Source organism: Artemia sp. Qi Xiang Cuo, chromosome 20 (assembly GCF_049724085.1).
Source record: "Artemia sp. Qi Xiang Cuo chromosome 20, ASM4972408v1, whole genome shotgun sequence".
In the NCBI taxonomy this organism is placed as follows: domain Eukaryota; kingdom Metazoa; phylum Arthropoda; class Branchiopoda; order Anostraca; family Artemiidae; genus Artemia; species Artemia sp. Qi Xiang Cuo.
In genome coordinates, this window is record NC_142813.1 from 7,827,505 (window position 1) to 7,849,414 (window position 21,910).

Below are 21,910 nucleotides of genomic sequence, written 5' to 3' on the forward strand. Positions count from 1 at the left end.
GCCATCTATAATTAAACATCATTTGCCGCTAGTCTTTTATGAAGGTTTTAGGTGACTGTTGTCTTCTGGGAACAAAGTCTTTTCTGTAATGATCTACTTTAAAAAAATTTTTTTGTATTTTTACCAGCATCACAAAAGCGTTCACTAAAGTTCATCGCAATATCACAAAAAGCTTAACAACTTTGTTATTTTTGATTTGCCAACAGTTCAAGAGATATATACATAAATGCAGTATTGAATAATATAATATAATAAGGAGACAATCAGGGTAGGAGGAGAGGTAATGCCCCTCCCTTGGAAATAAGAAGTCAGTTGTAAGATGTGTAAAAAAAAACAAAAAAAAACAGAAACAGTGCCATAAAAATGCTGGTAAAAACGAAGCTCCCGGCTGCCCCCCTCCCTAGGAAATTTGCTGGCGGTACTCAAGTCTTACAATGAGCCTCTATACCTTTCATTATCTATTAGTAACTCATGCCTTCAGAGAGCATTTATGTAGCATGATTCTATTAAAAACTTACCCCCACATCCTTTTTTTTACACGCAAAACATCCTTTTTTCTACACCCCACATCCTTCAACTAGAATATTTTGCAAGGGTTTTTTTTTTTTTTTTTTTTTTTTTTTTACTAGTGATCGCCGGCTCTAAGCCGTTGATTTCATTTCCGTTTTTATTTCGACTTTTGATCTTTTTCAGGGAACAATTCCAAAGGAGACTACTACTACTGCCACTAGCAGCTCACCGTAGAACCAAGCCACCTAAGGCCGACAAAGCTACACACGCTCCTCCTCCATCCCAATCTAAACAAAGCCTCCCTCATTACACCCTCTGAAGAAGTTCCCATTTCAGTTAAATCTTTACTTATGAAATCCTCCCACCCAAACCGAGAACGATAAAATACAAAGGCTTCGCAATTTAATTATGAAGATGTCTTACCCAATTATTTGCTGCTACCGAGACAACCTGCTTATTTGATCTGAGTTGAGTTGCTTAGCCGAGAAGTTTTTTCCGAAGAATCAGAAGATTTTTTTCTAATCTACTGCTACTACTACTAACAACTCACTGCAGCATCAAGCTGCGAGAGACCAACACAGCTATGCACGCTGCTTCTCCATCCTAAACTATTCAGAGCCTCCCTCTTTACACCCTCTGAAGAAGTTCCCATTTCCCTTAAATTTTTCCTTACGACATCTTCCCACTCGAACCGAGAATCGCAAAATCGTAAAAAATTTAAAATGTAAAAAAAGGTCACTTGTTAAACACACTTGCAAAATATGGCACGAAGAACCAATCTTATTAATTATTACTAGTTAATTATTACTAGTTAAATGCCGTGCGTTAAATGCGGGAACTTCTGCCGTCCTATCCATCTAAAAAATCAGCAGATATTTATTGCAGAAATAATTATTAGGATTTTGAATTTGAAAATACCATACGGAAATATTTACTTCTCGTATACTAACACACTAACACACAAGTATTTGTCCAACAAGAGAGTCATGCTTACTCCCGCCATTTACCCGTGCCATTTAAACACTTGCCTCTCTATTACTTGGACTATCTGTCTTGGCTTTTTCTACAATTAGTCATGTCTTGATGCCTACTGCAAAATACTTGGTTTTCAATTCAGAATTAACGGCGTGGTAGTTTATTGTGATGCCCCGTAATTATAACAAAATTAGGACTTTTATGGAGGAATTAATATATTTGCTAGATGTTTTCCAGAGAAATTGCTTAAGGATTGTTCTGGGTACCCGACTGACTGACCGTATTTCAAACAATAGGCTAGACGAAAAATGTGGTTCAATACCGCTCTCTAGCGCTATAATGAAAGAAAGGTTGAGGTGACTAGGGCACGTTGTGCGAATGAAGGATGACATATTGCCGAAGATTGTTCTATTCGGCCAACCGCCTAGGGCTAAACGGAAAGCAGGTCGTCCTCGTCTAGGGTGGGAGGACGTCATAAAGAAAGGTTTAAAGGAAATGGGAACTTCATGGGCGGGTGTAAAAAGGAAGACTTTAAATAGATTGGGATGGAGGAGGAGCGTGCGTAGCTGTGTTGGCCTCAGGCGGCTTGGTGCTGCGATGAGTTGTTAGTAGTAGTAGTATTAATATATTACATCATTAGGTTTTAATACTCTATGTAATGTTCAATCCAGTGTCTCTAAAAATTCGTACGAAAGAAATTCAGTGGAAGTGTAGTCCTCTATCTCACAATCGTAATTACTGAAAAGTAGTTTTAGGTGTCCACCTAAAGACACTCCTTGCTTACTTACATGATTTAGGAGATTCCAATTTCCTCTAAGTAAGTCTCAATGTGACTATCTTATGAGTATAGTCAAAGTATTTTTATATGGTTCGAACTTATTAAAGTATCAAGGACAGTGAATATGAGATAAGAGATTTATTTCAGAAAATAGCCATCACAACGCACCAGCCGACTGGGCCAGAAACATATTTCGGAGTCGAAACAAAAAACAAACATCCATAACAAAAATGTTTAAAATCAATAATAAACATAAGACTGGCAAAAGAACGCCACTAACATTGTATCAAAATCGTCAAAAAAAATCGATAAAAAAATAGAAAAACATGTATATATATATATATATATATATATATATATATATATATATATATATATATATATACGGCCATGACATATAAAAAAAGCTGGTTAATTAAGAAGGGTCATTATATGCATAAAAAGCAGGACAAGAGCGAACAAATACAAATTATAAGTAATAGCTTAGTTGGGTGTTTTTTTTTTTTTTTTTTTTTTTTTTTTTTTTTTTTTTTTTTTTTACTTAATTCTGTAGTGAAAGGGACAAAATCAAATTGCTTGAAGTATTTAAGTGGAAACTTGAGCAATCATGTCTCTTTTCAAAAATTTGAAAAAATTTGGAGTTCTTTTTTCGAACGAAAAAGACCTCCAAATGCAGTTTTCGGTAGTATTTGGCGCCGAATTAAAAAAGAAAGAAAAAACACACGTGTGAAAATCAACAATAGACGACCTTAAAATATATTACGGGAAAAATAGAGATTCCTGTAATCCCTGATTTATGGAAAAAAATGACTGTGCTTGTGAGAAACCTGTCGGAATCTGCATGTCTAATGCAGATTCTAATACAAAAAAAAATTTAAAAAAAATCAGATAGGATATTCCAAAATTGTTGCAAATAGAGGGAGGTACAATAGAAAAGCGCTTGGGAAATTATATTCTTCATTTTGCGATCATTCTATTCTTTTTTTTATCTGGTTTTCTTCCAATTTTGAAGCCTGAAGATCTGAATTCTATCCAGACTTATTATTTTAAATTTTCTCGGTACCTTCTGTGCCTCCCTCCGTGGTTCCGGAACCGGCATCTAATATCGCGATTCGGCCTCCCTGATTTACGGGAAAAAGTGACTGTGCTTGCGGGAAAGCAGGTCTTACTGCGCACCATAATTTACGTCGTTTTATGTAAATAATTGTTAAGTGTGCAAGTTTGTTTTTTTGTTTTTTGTTCTTGATGTACTCCGCTTCTTTTTGTTCATAGTCGGTAATAAATGAATTATTATTATTATCATTATATAAAACAAATCAGCTAATAAAGTGAAGTTTTCATCTTAAGGTGTAATTAAATGAGAATCAGAAGATATTTCATTTATAATCTACTGCTGCTACTACTAACGACTCGCCGCAGCACCAAGCTGCCAGAGGCCAACAAAGCTACGCGCGCTGCTTCTACATAATAGTGACGAAGACCACACTGCCTTTCCATAGTGAACAACAAAAGTACGAAGAACAACAGGGAAATCCTTTTGCAAGACAGTGAAGATAATTTGAATGAATATTTCGACCCTATGTCCACAGCAACATGCGACCGATGAAAACAAAATTAAAAAAAATTTCAAAGCAGCCCCAGCATCCTTACTTCAGCGAAGTTCAACCAGGACTGATAAAAAGTGAGGTAAAATATTGTTTTATATAGTTCCCATTTCCCTTAGATCTTTCCTTACGAGATCCTCCCACTCCATCCGTGAACCACCTGCTTTTTGTTAGCCCTAGACGGTTGGCCAAAAAGGACAATCTTTGACAATCTGTCATCCTTCATCACCAGAACGTGCCCTAGCCATCTCAACCTTTCTCTCATTATAGCCCTAGAAGGTAGTATTGATCCAAATGTTTTGCACAGCCTACTGTTTGAGATACGGTCAGTCAGTCGGGTACCCAAAACAAAGGCAATTTCTCTGGAAAACATTAAGCCAGTCTTTCTCCGTTTTTCGGAGCGCCACTGTCATCACTGTACCTTCCAATATTCTAATCTTGGTTTGCATACTTATCTTCCTATTCCTCCTAACTTTTTTCAACTGTGAAAAAAAGAACACTGAGCCCATCTGTGAGCCTATCTAGAGCACTGTAATCAGCATAGCTTCCAATATTCTAATCTTGGTTCGCAGACCTTACCTTTAGTTCGTTTCGATAAAATAAAAGTTCAAAATAAGGATTAATAGACAGCGTATTTTAATAAACAGTGTATAGAAATTCACAAAAAATACCAGATATTTCGGTCACATATACAGTGACCGTCATCAGTAGTAAAACAAAACTACGGAACTAATTTAGTTTTACGACTGATGACGGTCACTGTATGTGTGACCGAAATAACTGGTATTTTTTGTGAATTTCTATACACTATCTATAAAAAGGATTTTATCCCTATTTTGAACTTTTATTTTATCGTCATGGAAATTATTGGACAGTGTGGTCTCCGAAATTATTTAGTTCGTTTCGAAAGGAAACGAACGAGGAAAATATTTTTCAATATCTTAGCGCAAGGAATACCCCACCCCCTCTATAGAGGTCTAATCTGAAAAAGTTCCTATACTTTCAATAAAACTGCTAGAGTGGTAGATACCTTCTTTATATAACTTGATTAGATAATAAAGAGTCTTTAAAATTACCTTTTGGGGTTCTTGTAATACAGAAGCAAGATACATCATGAAATTATCTTGCAAAGACTCATCGGCGAATACATGGAATTCAAGCGGATTATCTGGGGAAAGAATACTATCCTTGAGGACAGCTTGCAAATCCAGCGGCAGCATCTGCAATCCTTTCATTAGATACAAAAGAATGTCTTGACCAAATTTGTTTACCTGTAAAAGAGCACATATTATCACCACAATTTGGAACATATCAGAAAATAAGGGAAGGGGATTCCCTCCACCCAGAATTTAAGCAAATTCTTGCCTTTGAAGAACCAAAAAATAATACCTTTAAATGCACTTCATTTTATTTTGCACCCAGGCCTGGATTTACCAATCCATTACTTTTGGCTCATCAGTCGCTATCTGTTCAGTACTTCCATTATCCCCGAATTTTTGGGGATTTCCTCGAAAATATAGCAAAATGGAGCGGCAAAAAGGACTTGGGCCTAAAAGCGTCAAAGCTTTAAATCTGGCCCTGTTAGCATTCCTTTCTCCTGAAAAAACCATGATCTCCATCCCATAAGGGTAGGACCTGCAAACTAGTGTGATTCGTAAAAATGTATCTAACTAATAAGTCTTAGAAAAACCGGAGGGTGGGGGGTTGGGGTACAGGAACAATTTATTTCAATAAAATGGCACTAAAACTACTACAAATTCGTCACAATGTTAAAACATAGCAGTAAGCAATCCTTCTACATTAGCCACCTTCCAAAAAAAGATAACAAATGATTCAAGTGATAATTTGTAACCTAATCCCAGAAAACATTCCAGCATCGACAAAAGTTAATAATACTTAATAAAGATTTAATTATTCGTTCCAGATGAGAGGGAATTAACTGCTGGAACGATAAAAAATTAACTTCATATTAAATTTTTGTCAATAAGGTCAACTATAATCTTTAGTGTATTAACTCTGCACAATTATCACCAAACTGGGGAAAATAGAGGCAAATAACCAAATTTCTGGTAATCAATGACAATTAAGGCCATATCGCTTATATTTTTCGGTTATTTGGTTAGGGGCTAGGGTTAGTGGCGTGACTCTGTATGCTCAGCCAGAGTCGACCCAGATCTAAATGAGTACCTGCAGAAATCTGGGAAAGGTAAGCAAGAAGGATGTGCTAAAGCACAGGATGGCTGGCCCCCTACCCCCCTTGCACTTCCTGGTTGAAGGGCCACGAAACGGATATCAGCACCGCTGATATGGACCTTAAGGGTCTAATTCCGTCATACTTACATTGAAGCTACTCATGTTTTAAAAATCATTATAATGGGTATTATTCATCATTCCAGGTTCAGGTTCCCAGTTAATTAGTATACAAATTTGAAATAAATACATATTAAATTGAAATTTCAACCTGGAACGGGTGTAAGTGTAGGGTTAGTCCAGTACATATGGAAACATTCTAAGAAAACAATTCTTACCCATAATATGCAGAATAATCCTAGTTAACGTGTTTTGCAGGGGGGGGGGGGACCTTCATCTTTGCTTCTTTCACTGTTGTACAATTTTTTAGAACAAAATTCTGAAAAATAGACATGTTTTTGACTGTATTTTCCGTTTTCAAATAATCTATATTCGTAGTTACACACCATCAGTTTCATCTACCAAAAACATATTAATTGCCAAATACTGATAAATTAGGTTAATTTAGGTTAGGTTAAGATTAGTTAGATGGTATTTGGGTATTCGTTTATAAACAATCTTCAAGAGTTAGAGAATAGACAAAAATATTTAAAAATGTGACAGAAAAACTGGAAATACAAGGCAAATAGTAAAGATAAAGGTTCTCCCCCTGCAAAATATTAACTAGGATTATTCTCCATATTATGAAGCAATAATTGTTTTCTGAACATGTTTCCTTATGTACTAGACTAACCCTACACTTACACTCTGGAAAGTACCATAAAATAAATTGATTTTTCTTACTTTTCTCTTATCCCTTTGCGGGTAACTGAACTTGAAAATAAAAAAGTCTCCACTACTGCTTTTTCAGTTTCACTATTGCTTCTTTTGTGATTAAGGAACTGGTTATCAGAGAGTTCATGGTTAGAATGGGAATAAAAACGGGGAGACAAGGGGGTGGGAGGGTCATGATGGAAATTAAATTTAGCAGATTCATGCACCCTTTTACCGGGCGTTTCAAGTTGCTATATTTATGCCAAATACAAATATGCCAAATACAATTTGTCTGGTCGTTTTTGTTGTTGTTTTTTTTTTCGTCTTTTACCAGGGGGATTGTATTAATCAGTGGTCATAGAATATTAGAAAAGGAATCATTCCGACGGAAACTACAAGTTATAATGTCCTTCTTGAGTAAGAAAAGAGATGATACCACCGGAAACTGTCAATTTCTTATATGTTGTTAACAATTTTAGCCCAAACAAGCAAAATACGATTTGAAGGACTTTGATAGGATCAAATGATTTGAAGGACTTGAAATCCAGGGCTGCGGAGTAAGTAATAAATGATAACCGACTCCGATTCCAACTCTGACTCAAGACATATTCAATATATCGACTCCGACTCCAGCTAAAAGTCACTAAAACTTCGACTCCACAACCTCCAAATCTGCCTCCAGACACTTTCAATATACCCATATAATATACTCCAGCTCCGACTCCGACTCTATTCAGCAAAATTTACTAAAAAACCGACTTTGATTACACAGCCCTGTTCAAATCACTATAGAGGAAGGTAACCCATAACTCCCCTTCATTTGGAAGAAAACATTAGAACTAAGCTTAAAATATGCATCCTGATGGGGGGGGGGAGAAGGGGGAGAAATATTCCTCGTTATTGCACTCATGTGTTACTAACACGAAGGCGATAGAGATGGGGTTATCCACAGCAAGTTGATTTTACCTAATGGAAAAGACCGTGTACGCAAATCCTAGAATACGTTAAAGGATAAATATCCTACAGAGCAATTGCGGGCGCATAGGGCGTCGAATCGACGTTTCTGTTGCTGGGTATTTTTTTTACAGGTCTTGTAATAGGGTTGCTACCCGTAGTGATTTACCACTACACCTACTGATTTTTATATTGCCAAAGCTAAAAAATCACTAAATCGGCACATAAATCACTAGATTATTGAAGAAAATCACTAAATCAACCAAAAAATCACTAAAATCTAGTGATTTTTTTCTCGAAGGGTGGCAATCCTGGCTAGTAGTGAGCTAGTCGCCCAACCTTTGCTGCGGCGGGGATTGAAAAATCGTAGAATACAACTTGGAAAATTTAAGGATGAGCAAATTAATAATTAAAATGAATTATTTGTTCGATTTGTATCTCGAGAACAGAAGTAGAGCTTTCATAACTATTAATGACAGGAGGAGCTATTAATTGTGGAAGGGGAGCTATTAACGATGGAGGAGGAGCTATTAATGGTGGAGGAGGAGCTATTGATTTTTTTATGGTTGCTCGTGTTTCGAGTAGGGCTATCACCTTGCATTTCTCAACAAACCCAGCCAATTGACTATTCAACCAATATTTAAGTTTTTTACACACACACACAAGAAAACGCAGAGAAAAAAAACAACTTGTTTACAAGAGTTTAAAATATCTTAGAAGAGACCTGGTAATAAGACCTACCCAAATATATGCACAAAAGTATAGATATTAGACCCCTCCTCCTGGCTCACTAAAAAAAACTGGTTGAGGATGTGTTGAAACACAGATATTTGAGCTAGATATACAGCTTCTTAAGGACACCCTAGACGGTCAATCATTTTGATCAAAAACTTCCATCAATCAATTGATTAAACCATGATTGCCCATCTAGGAACCTGTTCAACGCCTGAGTCAAGCGTTGACTGTGATTGATAGAGTTTGATTGACTCAATCGGCTCCTAGACGGTCAATCATGCTTTAATCAATTGATTGACGGAAGCTTTTGATCAAAATGATTGACCCTCTAGGGTGTCCTTTATTCACAAAATACACACACCGCCGTTCTCGCGTGCATACAGGCAATTGTTCCCATTTTCAGGAAACAGGAAAAACAATGGTGCTTTTCTTTTAGCCATAGATATTCAAATATTGCAGTATTTCGTTCAATTAAAGCCAAAACGAATAAATATAGAAACTCTGTGAGCACCTATATTAAAAAAATCCTACACTCTCCTGAAACTTAATCTATTTTTCTACTTCTACTAAAACACACCCGCAGCGCAAAACCACATTCGTTTCTTGGCTACATCATGGTTACCACTTAAGGGCAACGTAGAAAGGAACAAATAACCATAGTAATTAAAAAAGAGTTTTGAAAAAAAAACTGTTAAGTGAGGGACAATCGCCTTATAATAATAATAGTTTATTTGAACCCTCTATACACACAAAAATGCATTTAGAGGAGTATGAAGATCAAAAGATACTTTTATGTTAAACGCACTCTTTTGTATATGTCAAACTGGAGACGCGACAGAAAACCCGTTTTGTATGGGTTAATTTAAGACAGTGCTATACAGTAATGAAGGATAAGCGTGGTTTTCAATGCGTTGGCGATATTTAAACTATTCTTTTTTGGGGTTTAGGGGGAGAAAAAGGTACCTAGGTTAGGTTAGGTTACGTATTTAATATATGCTATGCTTTACCATCCACCCCTCCCCCCTAATGTGCAAATATATAGCCCAAATTGGTTTCTAAACTATTATATATTCATCCTATTTTATTTATTTCATTATTATTAACCAAACTAGCACTATATAAAACTACTACTACTGCTACTAACAACTCACCGCAGCACCAAGCCGCCTGAGGCCAACACAGCTACGCACGCTCCTCCTCTGCCCCAATCAATTCAAAACCTCCCTTTTCACACCCACCCACGAAGTTCCCATTTCCTTTAAATCTTTCTTTATGACGTCCTCCCACCCCAGACGGGGACGACCTGCTTTCCGTTTAGCCCTATATGGGTGGCCGAGAAGAACAATCTTCGGCAATCTGTCATCCTTCATCCGCACAACGTGCCCTAGCCCTAGAGAGCGGTATAGAATCACATTTTTCGTATAGCCTATTGTTGGAAATACGGTCAGTCAGCCGGGTACCCAGAACAATCTTTAAGCAATTTCTCTGGAAAATATCTAACAAATCTTCATCTGCTTGTCAAAGCGGCCGGGCTTCAAAGCCATTTTTGACCACTGTCATCACTGTAGCTTCTAATATTCTAATCTTGGTTTGCAGACTTATCTTCCTATTCTTCCAAACTTTTTTAAACTGTGAAAAAACACCATGAGCCTTGGCTATTCTATATTTAACATCTTCATTGCTCCCAACATCTTTACTGATAATACTACCAAGGTAAGTGAAGCTGCCCACCTGATCAATCTTTTCATTACCCAACGTCACCTTTTCATCTTCACTTATTCCTAGTCATAGTGACTTAGTCTTCTTAACATTAATTTTCAAACCTATTCTAACACCCTGAACTCGAAAAACATTTAAAACTTCATTCATTTTGCTCACACTTTCCTCTAGGATCCTTAAATCATCACCATAATCTAAGTCCAGGAGACATTTTCCTCCCAATTTGATTCCATGGTCTCCAATTGCCTTCCCTGTGCTCCTTAAGAAAATTTCCAACAAAATGATCCATATAAATGAGGGTACAACACAAACTTGCTTTACATCGGATTTAGCAAGAAATCTGCTGCTAACCTTATTTCCTACTTTATCCGCAGCAGTGTTATTCTCGTACATAGCACTAATCACTTTAATGTATTTGTCTGGTATACCATACAAGGATAAGACCTTTACTAAAGCTCTTCTATCAACAGAATCAAACGCTTACTCATAATCTATAAAACTGAGGACCAAATGTGTTTGATAACTCATACACTTCTCAATTACTAACCTAAGAATAAAACTTTGGTCGCCACATCCCCTACCCTTTCTAAAACCGCGCCGTTCTTCTCTTAAAATTTTGTCTACAGCATCTCTCAGTCTAAAAAGTATCATCTTACTAAGTAATTTACTACCTACAGAAACCATACTAATGCCTCGATAATTACCACACTCACTTTTATCACCTTTCTAATAAAGTGGCTTAATTAAGGTTTTCCTAAAATCGTTAGGTACTTCCCCTTTTTCAAAAATCATATTCATAATCTTCAGTAATTTCTTTCTAACCTAAGAGCCGCCATATTTAAGAAACTCATTTACCCCCCTATCAGCACCTAGAGCCTTATTATTTTTTAACCTTCTTAGTACTGTTGCTAATTTCTCATCACAAAACCAATCTTCCTTCACATCCAAGGTATCACAAACTTTTTCATTTTCCTCTATATTTTTTCCTGCAACTCTATCTCGGTTAAGCAATTTCTCAAAATATTCTGCCTATCTCTCTTTAATTTTTTCCTTATCGCTAATTGCGACCCCATTCCTATCTTTAAATGGGCCAAGTCCGGATTGACTACTCCCTCTCAATTTGTTAACGTGCCAGTACAATATTTACTATTATGCCGTCTAGCTGCATCTTCCAGATCCTCGCAATTTTATCCATGGCCTCCACTTCGCACCTCCTTAGTTCATATTTTAATGCTTTCTCTACTTTCTTTTGTTTTCATACGATCTATCACTCAGATAATTCTTGTACAAGTCCTTTCTCTTTTCTATTAAACATAAAGCTTTTTCACTAATATTCTTAGCTGCAGTTCTAGCTTTCTTCCCTAATACACCTTCAGCAACTTCACAAATTATTTTTCTAAAATTATTCCAACCATCTTCCACATTATCAAATCTTAAACTCTCAAGTTTAGTATTTAACTGTTCCTGGAAATTGTATCTCAAATTCTCATTCTAGAGTCTACCAACATCATAACTTCGTGAGAGATAGTTACCCTTCTAAAATTTCAGCTTTAAATTAACCATAGACACTACTAGGTGGTGATCTTTACTCTTAACATCAATAATGGCCCTCATATATATCCTAGCATCTTGTAATGATCCTGCCTATCTTCGGTTTACTATAACTTAATCAATAAGGTTTGCTGTCTTACCATCACGTGAATACCATGTTAACTTATGAGCCATTTTATGACTAAACACCTTATTGGTTATAACTAGATTTTTATACCTAAAAAAATGCACAAGTCTGTATCCATTATTGTTTTCTTTTCCTACACCAAAATTACCAAGGCTTGGATACCATCTATCCCTATTTCTACCAGCCTGGGCGTTAAAATCTCCCAGTAATAACATCATATTTCTACCTGGGACCCTGTGTATTTGCTCCTGTAACTGTAAGTAAAATTCATCTGAGTCACTAGTATCTCAGTCAGTCGGTTCTACAGGGGCGTATACTACTATAACTGATACTCTGAACTTTTTAGTCATAAAATCAGCAATAATTAATCTAGTATTAATACCGCCCCATCCTGAACAAGACTTAGCAGCTTCCTTATTCATTGACAACCCTAGTCCCTGTCTGTATGCCCCGTCCTTCCAGCCTGAGTGAACAAATTTTATATCGCCTAATTCCAGGCTTCCATCCCCTAGGATATGGGTTTCTGAAACTTCTATCAATTCCAGTTCGAATCTTCTGAATTCGTCAGTCAAAATGTTGATACGATGGTCATTTTTAATCTCGTAACATTCTAAGTTCCAATTTTCATATTCTTTAAATCATTGAAATTATTTTCGCCTCAGGAAAATCAATGATCCCGGATACCAGAGCATGACGGAGATCACATATCTTTTCAAGTCTACACCGAAGTGCTTAAGCCGGCTTAGAACCGGACAGCAAGAAGTCTTTGGGACCTCCATGAATGGAGGCTTTGTGCAATCCTAGGCCCATCTTGGTCACAACATGGTTTTCAGCACTTGGCGATGCTCTTCTATCAACAAGAGCCGAAATCCTGCACAGACAGTCTCAAGCCTATTACCTCCGACTCATTATATATTCATGCTTACAAATATTATGCTACTACGGGGAGGCAACCCATAATAGATAAATTAGCTAGGAAGAGGTTTTTCAGCCCAAAGACGCCCATCAAAACATACCAAGCCCAGAAAAATTGTCCATTAGTCAGAATCCCGTGCGAGTGCTGTGTCGTTTACTAGGCAATAATTTCCTCGAGGGGCGCCACTCCTCAAGTGGGAATAAAGTTGACCGCAAGGTCCCCAGTCTTGCAGGTACCCCGAAAAGGTCGATGCAGCCCATTGCAGAGGCCGTTGTCCATAGATCTGGATCTTATGCCCTGTCACAGTTGTCCTCCTATAGAGGATCCTCCCGCGATGGTGTTCTGCATCACCATGTAATTTAACCCATTACTGGGAGAAGGTTTGCAACTCATGGGACTTGTGGACAAACCAGTAAGCCGTTTTGAGTGTACATTTGAGGGGCCTTCTTCCTCCTCCACCTGTATTTACGGCCCCTGGTGAGGGTGTTCCAGTTTCTATTATGGACCCCAGGACAAGATCCTCACTTGGTCCGTGCCTCCTATGGAGGTACCCTACATATTTGTAGAGCGTTCCCCTATCGCCACCTGGGGGCACGCTGAATGGCCTGGGGGAGGCCAGGAACATAAAAATTAAATTAATTAAAAATCAAAACAATCTTTATTGTTTATAAACTGAATGGTTAAGGTTTAGCAAAATAGAATTGAATGACCACATAACTGAGGAAAGAGATATGAAATGTTGTTGAATTTCTTCAAACCTACTCCACTTAGAGGGAAAAAATCCAATGGCATGAAGAGAGGAAAGAAAAAAAGGTGGGCTTATAATAAACATGTGAAATCATTTTCAGTGAGTGACAATCATTTCAGTGAATTTCTCAAGTGCCAAAATAAGCTGCACAATGTGATGTTAAATATTGTTTGTGCTTATGAAGAAGGTACTCTCATTCCAAAGCTTAATCTAAGCAGCTATTTATGTGTCCCAACATCAGCACTATCACTGATCCAAATGAGATTGCAAATTGTTTGAATGAATATTTCTGTACTAAACTTGTGAAGTAAAAACGAAAACTGCACCATTGGAATCACCTGGCAGAAAAACCTCCTTTAGGAGAATTAAAGTCCCCAATCTTGACCAACACGTTCATTTTTTCGCATCATTTGTGCAAAAACCTGAACTTTTTTCGCATTGAAAATCATTTTTTCGCATGGGAAGCAGTGACTTGTTTCTTTTTTTTTATTCTTGTTTCCTTTTCTTAGTTACCACTAGTGGGGCACTGAAATATAATAGAGAGTTGCTTATTAGCTCATTTGATTCAGATTAAAGGTCAAGACTCTTCGATAAGGAAGGCCTTGCAACAAGTTTCAACCACAGTCCTCAAAGATTCCAGTTACGGCAACTTCCCTTTTGCTACCCAAGGATTGCTAGCTGTAGAAAGTTTTTTTATTTACTGAAGATGGAATCTAATCTTATTAAAGCCCTGAAGTTGCAAAAAAGTTTTGGCTCTCAGCCAATAAAAGTGCTAGCCAATCGGTGCTAAAATTTTCAATCCGTTTTTGCAGGAAGTTGGTTTTTTAGCTATTGCTTCGTTAGGGGTGAAAAGCTAGTGCTTCGTTCAGAGACCGGTTTCCCTCGAAATGTTTGTCCGACATGTGAAAACGTAACAAAAATGCATATAAATAAATTTTGTGATGCATTTTTTAAATTGTTTTTGTAACCCACAAAAGGAGCGTCTTTTCTTCTCTGAATCTTAAAATGGGAACTAGAACTTCTGATTACCAATCCAATGAGCCCCCCTCTGGAGTTTATACGATCACCCTTTCTATTTATATACCTTATATGTCCCCAGGGAATAACTTAAAAACATTGCCCTGACGGCTCTGGGGGAGGGGGGAGTTGTCATCCTCAAAGACATAAATTCCGGGCCTGTCATTTACGTTGAACAAAACGGCTATTTCCAAATTATGACTGGATGTGTTTGGGGAAATGATGGGCGTGGGAGGGGGTCTGGTTGCCCTCCAATTACTTTTGACTATTAAAAAGGGCACTAGTCCTTTCAATTTCCAATCGAATGAACCTTTTTAGAAGTTTCTATGACAACAAATGGCCATCTCAAAATTTCAATCAGATGCAATTCGGGAAAATACGAGGTGTGTGGAGGAAGTATCCACCCTCCCATCACTGTGAATCTTAAAAAGGGCACTAAAACTTCTGATTAGCCATCCAATGAGCCCCCTCCGAAGTTTATACGATCATCTTTTCTATACAAACCTTATATGCCCCGAGGACACACTTACAACCCTTGTCCTGGGGGCTGTAGGGGGGGGGTTGTTATCCTCAAAGACAGAATTTCCGGACCTTTAAACTACGTTGAACAAAATGGTTATCTCAAAATGTTGATTGGATGTGTTTGGGGAAATGGTGGGCGTGGGAGGGGGGTTAGCTGAACTCCAAACACTTTCGACTATTAAAAAGGCCACTAGCCCCTTCAACTTCCAACCAAATGAGCCCTTTTCGAAGTTTCTACGAGAACTCCTTCGATACAAAGGGCCCTGATCTAAAAGCAAGAAAAAACGAAAAGAAAAATATATAGTGCCCACGTTGCTCTTTACTTAGGCATCGCTATTCCGCTGCTTATGATAGCATTAGCGTTTATAACAAGCTAAGGATTTCGTTGTAAACCTCTTTTTTCTTTTTCTGTTTTACCACAGAAAATTAATCAGTAGTCAAAAGAAATAAGAGAATGTAAATCACGGGTTTCACAGAAAAACTAGGGCTTAAGAAATTTTTAAAAGACTTATTAATCTTTACGGGGAACAAAAAAAGGCAACAACTCCTTCTTCGTGTTGTTTGAATTGTTTTAGAGACGCTTCCACATAACCTCATCACCAGAATCAGATTCCGGGCCCTACAGCAGGTTAAGAAATACAAATTAACTCCGAAATTGGAAAAGTCTACATTCTTAAGAAAGAAAATACTCGCAAGGAAGACACAGCTTAAGAACTTTCTAAAAACTCGTTGCAAGAACATGAAAATACAATCTATAATTTGATTCCGGTGAAGAGATTATGCGAAAGGGTCTGCAAATTCACCAAACAACAGCAAAAGAAGTATACATTCTTATAAACTTCTAAAGTATATATTTGTCTAAAGTTCTTATAGACCTCATTCTACAAGTCCAAACGCAATATTCTTATAGATTAAATTTTAAATAGGTCTAAGTTTATATTTCATAGGCCTAAACAAAATACTTACATGCTCCGAATCATCCATTAAACTGAAGATGATTTCACTCACTAATTCATCTTGAACTAAAAGCCTTAAAAACTGCAAATCTTTGGACTCTGTTTTAATTGCAGCTGCAATACCTAAAGCCCCTTTAGTCATTTTAGCTAAAAAGGCATAAGTTTTTATTTTTATATGAGTATAAGGGTGTGCCATCATTTTCATCACTATTTGTCTAGCTTCTCCAAGATATTCATCACTTTCATCTTTGTATATAAGACATTCCAAAAGGGTGTCTACACTTTCAACGATAGTCCCGATTTGAAAACTAAGTGTTAAAAGACTTTCTTTAACACTTGAAATAAACTCGTCTTTAGTAAATATTTGGTTACGATATATAACTGATGAAAATGAGTAAAACAAATTTGCAATTTGCATTATTTCACCGCACTGTGTTGCCAATTCTTCATTGTTTGTTTTCAGAAAATTATCGATATAACTCCATTGCTGGGGGTGTTTGAGCTTGAACCCATGATTCAGAAGGACTAATGAAAATTCTTCAGATAGCTCCGTAGGAACTACCAACAAAGCTCCGAATTCTGTTAGAGTCGCAGGTAGCAGCTCGCAGAGAATCATTATTAAAGTATAATAGCGTCTAAATAACCTTATGGCTTCGACTTCTTCACAGTTTAAGACCTCGGATCGGAGCTCTCTGAAATAGGATTACAAATGTTACTCTTGAACTTGAAAACAAAACTATCAAAAACAGGCAAAAACAAACCTAAAAATAAAAAAATAAAAGTTATCTTTGAACAAAAATGAAACCGCACTGTGTTACCAATTCTTCATTGTTTGTTTTCAGAAAATTATCGATATAACTCCATTGCCGGGGGTGTTTCAGCTTGAACCCATGATTCAGAAGGACTAATGAAAATTCTTCAGATAGCTCCGATAGATCTTTGAACAAAAATGAAAAAAATGAACAAAAAATTGACACAGACATTTAGAACTTAAACAAACTATCTCACTTAACTTAAACTTAAATTAAACACTTAACTTAACTTAAACTTAAATAAACTATTTATGTTGCAAGCACAACCCGAAGTATTGCAGAAGCATTAGGTAGGCTTCGTTGATAAAAAGTCACGGGAGCAACACTTGGGTTTGTTTCCTACGCCATTAATTGAATGCCGTTTTTATCAACACTAGAAAACCTTAAAAATGGTATGTCCCAAGAAGTAAATAAACAAAAACAAATTGTGACACGTTCCTTAAAGACAATTTCTATAATAAGGTGCATTCCTAAAACAACTTTGTTCTCTATTTTCTGACATTCGATCAATATTGTTAGTTCTACAATGCACCTTATATATAACTATTCCTCGACTGTCCAGCGCAAAACCATAACACCCAACATAGTTTATGCTGTTACTTCTAAAATTGGGAGCATATACAAGCCAAGGCCTCGCTATTTTGGCTGATTAAGTTTTTCTTCAGCTGAAAGTAAGGAGCAACATTAGAACTTAAAACGAGCAGAAATTATTACGTATATGAGGGGGGTTGTACTTCCTCAACACCTCACTCTTTACGCTAAAGTTTTAGTACTTAAAAAAAAAACTTCTTATTGTTCTAATTAAACGAACATAGTGTTTCGGGAGTCGTTCTTACGGAGTTGGGACAGAACTCACACTTTAGAGTAAAGAGCAAGGTGTTGAGGAAGAGCAACTCCCTTATATACGTAAAAATTTCTGTTCGTTTTAAGTTCCAATATTGCTCCGTACTTTCAGTTGAGAAAACTTGTTTTTTATTGCATTTCTGATCCTTTTCAAATAATACCAGAAAATCTGGCTACGTCTCCACAGAAAAATCCCTCCTCCCCACGGATCTATTATCTGGACACATCCCATCCTAGTGAAAATTTACCCCGGACAATTACCCTTAACATCTCCACGCGTAAAATTGAGTCGGCAAAGAGAAAGCAAGACAAAAGAAAAATTTCGTATAGAAATTCTGGCCAATTCCCCCATCGTTAAATTTTTCCTGAAAAAATTAAATCCCTGAAAACTTCTCTCCCCATAGAAAATTATCCCTGTGACAAATCACAGCAGCGAAAAATGCCCCCACCGGAAAAATGAATGCAAACTTCCCAATAACAAATCCTATACGTAAACAATGGGCAAATCTTGTAACTTAAAGACCTTCCCCTAGGAGAAGGGGGGGGGGGGTCATGGTATCTCTAAAGGCATAGTTATTCGGCCTTTCAACTATGGTGAACACGATGGCTATCTCATAATTTTGATGGGTTTATTCTGAGAAACAAAAGGGCGTGTGAGAGGGCCTAGTTGTCCTCCAATTTTTTTATCACTTAAAAAGGGCACTAGAACTTTTAATTTCCCTTCAAATGAGCCCTCTCTCAATATTCTAGGACCACTGGGTCAATAATATCACCATTGGGTCGATAAGATCACCCCTGGGAAAAAAAAACAAATAAATAAATACAAATCCGTGATCTTTCTTCCGGCAAAAGATACAGAATTCAACATTTTTGCAGATAGGAGCTTGAAACCTCTGCAGTATGGTTATCTGATGCGCTGAATTTGATGGTGTGATTTTAATTAGATTTTATTACGTTTAGAAGTGTTTTTTCCTTTTTTTGAAATAAGGCACATTTTCTCAAGCTAAACCTTTAATGGGTAAGACTAAACTTAATGAAACTTATATATTTGAATATACCTATTGAATATATCTTGTATAAAAATCCGATTCTTTTGATATATCTATTGGTATAATGATAGTAATAATAATTATTTTTAACCCGCTACAAAACGACAAAACATAAGCGGAATACTAGGAAAAAAGAACCATAGAGAAACTTCAACATACACAAATATAATGCATAATCACTAACAGTAAAACAATCTAATTAACGAGTGGAAACAACCTAGAGAAAAAACAGCATTATCAACTAAAACAGTATTTAGTCTTTCGAATGATTATCGAATCCGTGGCACCGTATTTACTAACAATTGATAAAAAAAACAAGTTTTTCTTAACTGAAAGCAAGAAGCGACATTAAAACTTAAAACGAACAAAATTATTCCGTATATGAAAGGGGCTGACCCCCCCCCCCCCTCAACGCGTCGCTCTTTACGCTAAAATTTGACTCTGTCTCACAACTTTATTTTTTAAAACAATAAGAAATTTTAGCGTAAAGAGCGAGGCGTTGAGGAGGGAACAACCCCTTTCATATACGGAATAATTTCTCTTCGTTTTAAGTTTTAATGTCGCTCCTTACTTTCATTTAAAAAAAACTTGCTTTTTTATTTAATCAGCTTTAAAAGCAGGTTTTTAACATTGGCTATTATGGGTCATGTTTCGCTTTTGATTCCAGCTGATGCTGCGGCTTTGATTGGTATTATACATGATTGTTACAAGTACATTTTTCTTAGCAGTTTGATATTTTTTTTTCTTTTTTCAGCAACAAACATCTACGATAAAATATAATAATTCATGCCAGTTTAACGACCAATTATAAATAAAGCACAAATATGTTTGAAAAACGCAACCAGTACACAATTACTAAATTATACAACTAAACCAAATCATCACTGAAATAAACACAAATAGAGAACAAAAAAAATAGAAATTCTGATAATAATTACAGAACAATAATAAAAAAAGAAAAAAACTCAAATTGTCCTCTCTCGCAATCCAGATTCCAGACCTAAACTCAGTAACTGTCCGCAAGGAGATGCCTCTTTAACCGGTTTTCAAATTGTGGCACACTTTCCGCTTCCCGAACTGAGTCTGGAAAGGTATTCCAGACCACCGCACCAGTGTGCTTTGCCACATGACTCGAACGAACCGTACTTCTTGGCTCACATACCAGGTCTTCAGCATTTCACGTAGCATATCCGTGATAAAATAAATTAAAACGAAAAAATTATTAAAAACATCAGGGACAAAACCAGTCAAGCTCTGAAGTACAAAAGTACCAATTTTAAAATCTCTAATTTGAGTAACATTCAAAATCCTAAGTTTCCTAAAAATCGACTCTGTACTTAAAGCTCCTGTATCGTACTTACCAATTAACCTCACTGCTTTATTTTGCTGAATCTGCACCCGTTTAAAATTGGACGTAAAAGCCAAATCATACATCCATAATTTATATACGGCGCAATCAAAGAGTAATATAAAAGAACTAAAATATGAGAAGACATTTTTCCCATAATAATAATAATCAGTATTTAAAAGCCATATACAAAAAGACAAATACTAAAGAAAAATTACACTTCATTTGACATCCTTGCCATCAATACAAAATTTCCTACTGCCACAATATAACGGGGAGTCCTAGACCTAATTAACTCACAAAGCAGCCTATCTTCCCCATCTTGGATAATTGATTCCTTTAAATGAGAGACTTGCTTACACCGGAGGAGGAAATGACCCAACCCACAATCATTCTTCTCACATCTGAAGCAACTGCACCCGGCCTCCGAACCGTCCCTCATTTTCCTTACAACCGTACAATAAATTGGCAGACTGTTAGCTCGAATCGGAATCCAAATCCTCTGATATTTAATGGGCAATCCCAGCTTGAAATAAAACTCCTGACCAAAATTTTCTTTTACTTCTCTATACAAAGTAAGACTCGAAGATTTGTCCACAGCTGATTGCCATAGTTGCACTTCTTGGTCTTCAAGTCTTGCACTAAATTCCTTGAAGAACTTTTCATGATCTTCTGGCCCTTTTCTCTTCTCCCACGAACTTGAAAATCAATTCTCATCTAATATTCTTTTGATTTGTTCTGTCCATGATGTTTTTTTACACTGAAGGAGAAGATCTTCAGATGCTGCTTGGGCAAGTCTAGTCTGGGGAAGTTCTAGAAGTCTTAACCAAAATTTGATGATTTGGGTATATCTTTTCAATTTCTGGTTAAATATACCAAGATCACCTTTTAAAACTAATGTATGTTTTGTATTGTGTAGGCCAAAAACTCGTATATAATATTGAAGTTGAAGGGTTTCTAGTTGCTTTGCCGGCTGATACCCCCCATATTTCTGATCCGTAATGTAGGATAGGCATAATTTTAGTATTAAATATATGTTTGTGGAGACTTAGTTCAATTATTTCTGCTGTTAGTGTTCTTCTGTATATACCAAATAATGCATTTCTTCCTTTCTGTGCAATTTTTGTAATATGACTGGTCCATTTTCCATTTTGACAAAGGATGAAACCTAAGTATTTGGCCTTTTCCACCATTTCCAGCATTTTTCCATTCAATAAAAATTGTGGTGCTGATTCCAAGGGTTTTTTGCTAAAAATTATGACTTGGGATTTCGTGACATTCACCTCTAGTTTCTTCTCTTGCAAATATTTTTCAAGGAGATTCAAGAGAGTTTGTAAATCATTCTTTGTCTTTGCCAGTAATATAATGTCGTCAGCAAATAGTAGCATTGACATATTCAGTTTTCCCAGTTGGAGAGTAGGTGCCCATCTTTGTCGGAAATAAGGAACAATATCATTAATAAACATAGCAAATAATTTTGGGGAAAGTGTACTTCATTGGCGCACGCCCTTTTTCCAGAAAAATGGCAGAGATATTCTCTTCCTAACAACTTTCACAAAACTTTTATTCAATGAATACATAGATGATAGAATTTGTAAAAAAGGGGTTGGTAGGCCTAGATTTAATAAAACATTCAACAATAAAACACGATCTGCACTATCAGATGCTGATTTCAAAACAATTAGGGCCACATATAATTTTCCTTTACCTTTGCAGTGCTTTTCTACAAGAGCACTAATAACA

At 36.5% G+C, this 21,910-nt stretch overlaps 2 protein-coding genes across 2 annotated transcripts in view; one reads left to right on the forward strand and one right to left on the reverse strand.

Moving 5' to 3' along the window:
• The window catches only part of LOC148939831 (uncharacterized), a 125,316-nt gene that overhangs the window by 47,570 nt on the left and 55,836 nt on the right, over nucleotides 1–21,910 (forward strand). The gene's annotated exons all lie outside the window — the stretch shown is intronic.
• Nucleotides 1–21,910, reverse strand: part of LOC148939834 (uncharacterized) — a 100,972-nt gene that overhangs the window by 35,897 nt on the left and 43,165 nt on the right. Inside the window, exons 3-4 of the mRNA XM_089106402.1 lie at nucleotides 16,126–16,807; nucleotides 4,944–5,138 (exon numbers count right to left, since the gene is read on the reverse strand). Of these exons, the coding sequence (XP_088962528.1) occupies nucleotides 4,944–5,138; nucleotides 16,126–16,807 (877 nt within the window). The remainder of the gene's footprint in view (nucleotides 1–4,943; nucleotides 5,139–16,125; nucleotides 16,808–21,910) is intronic.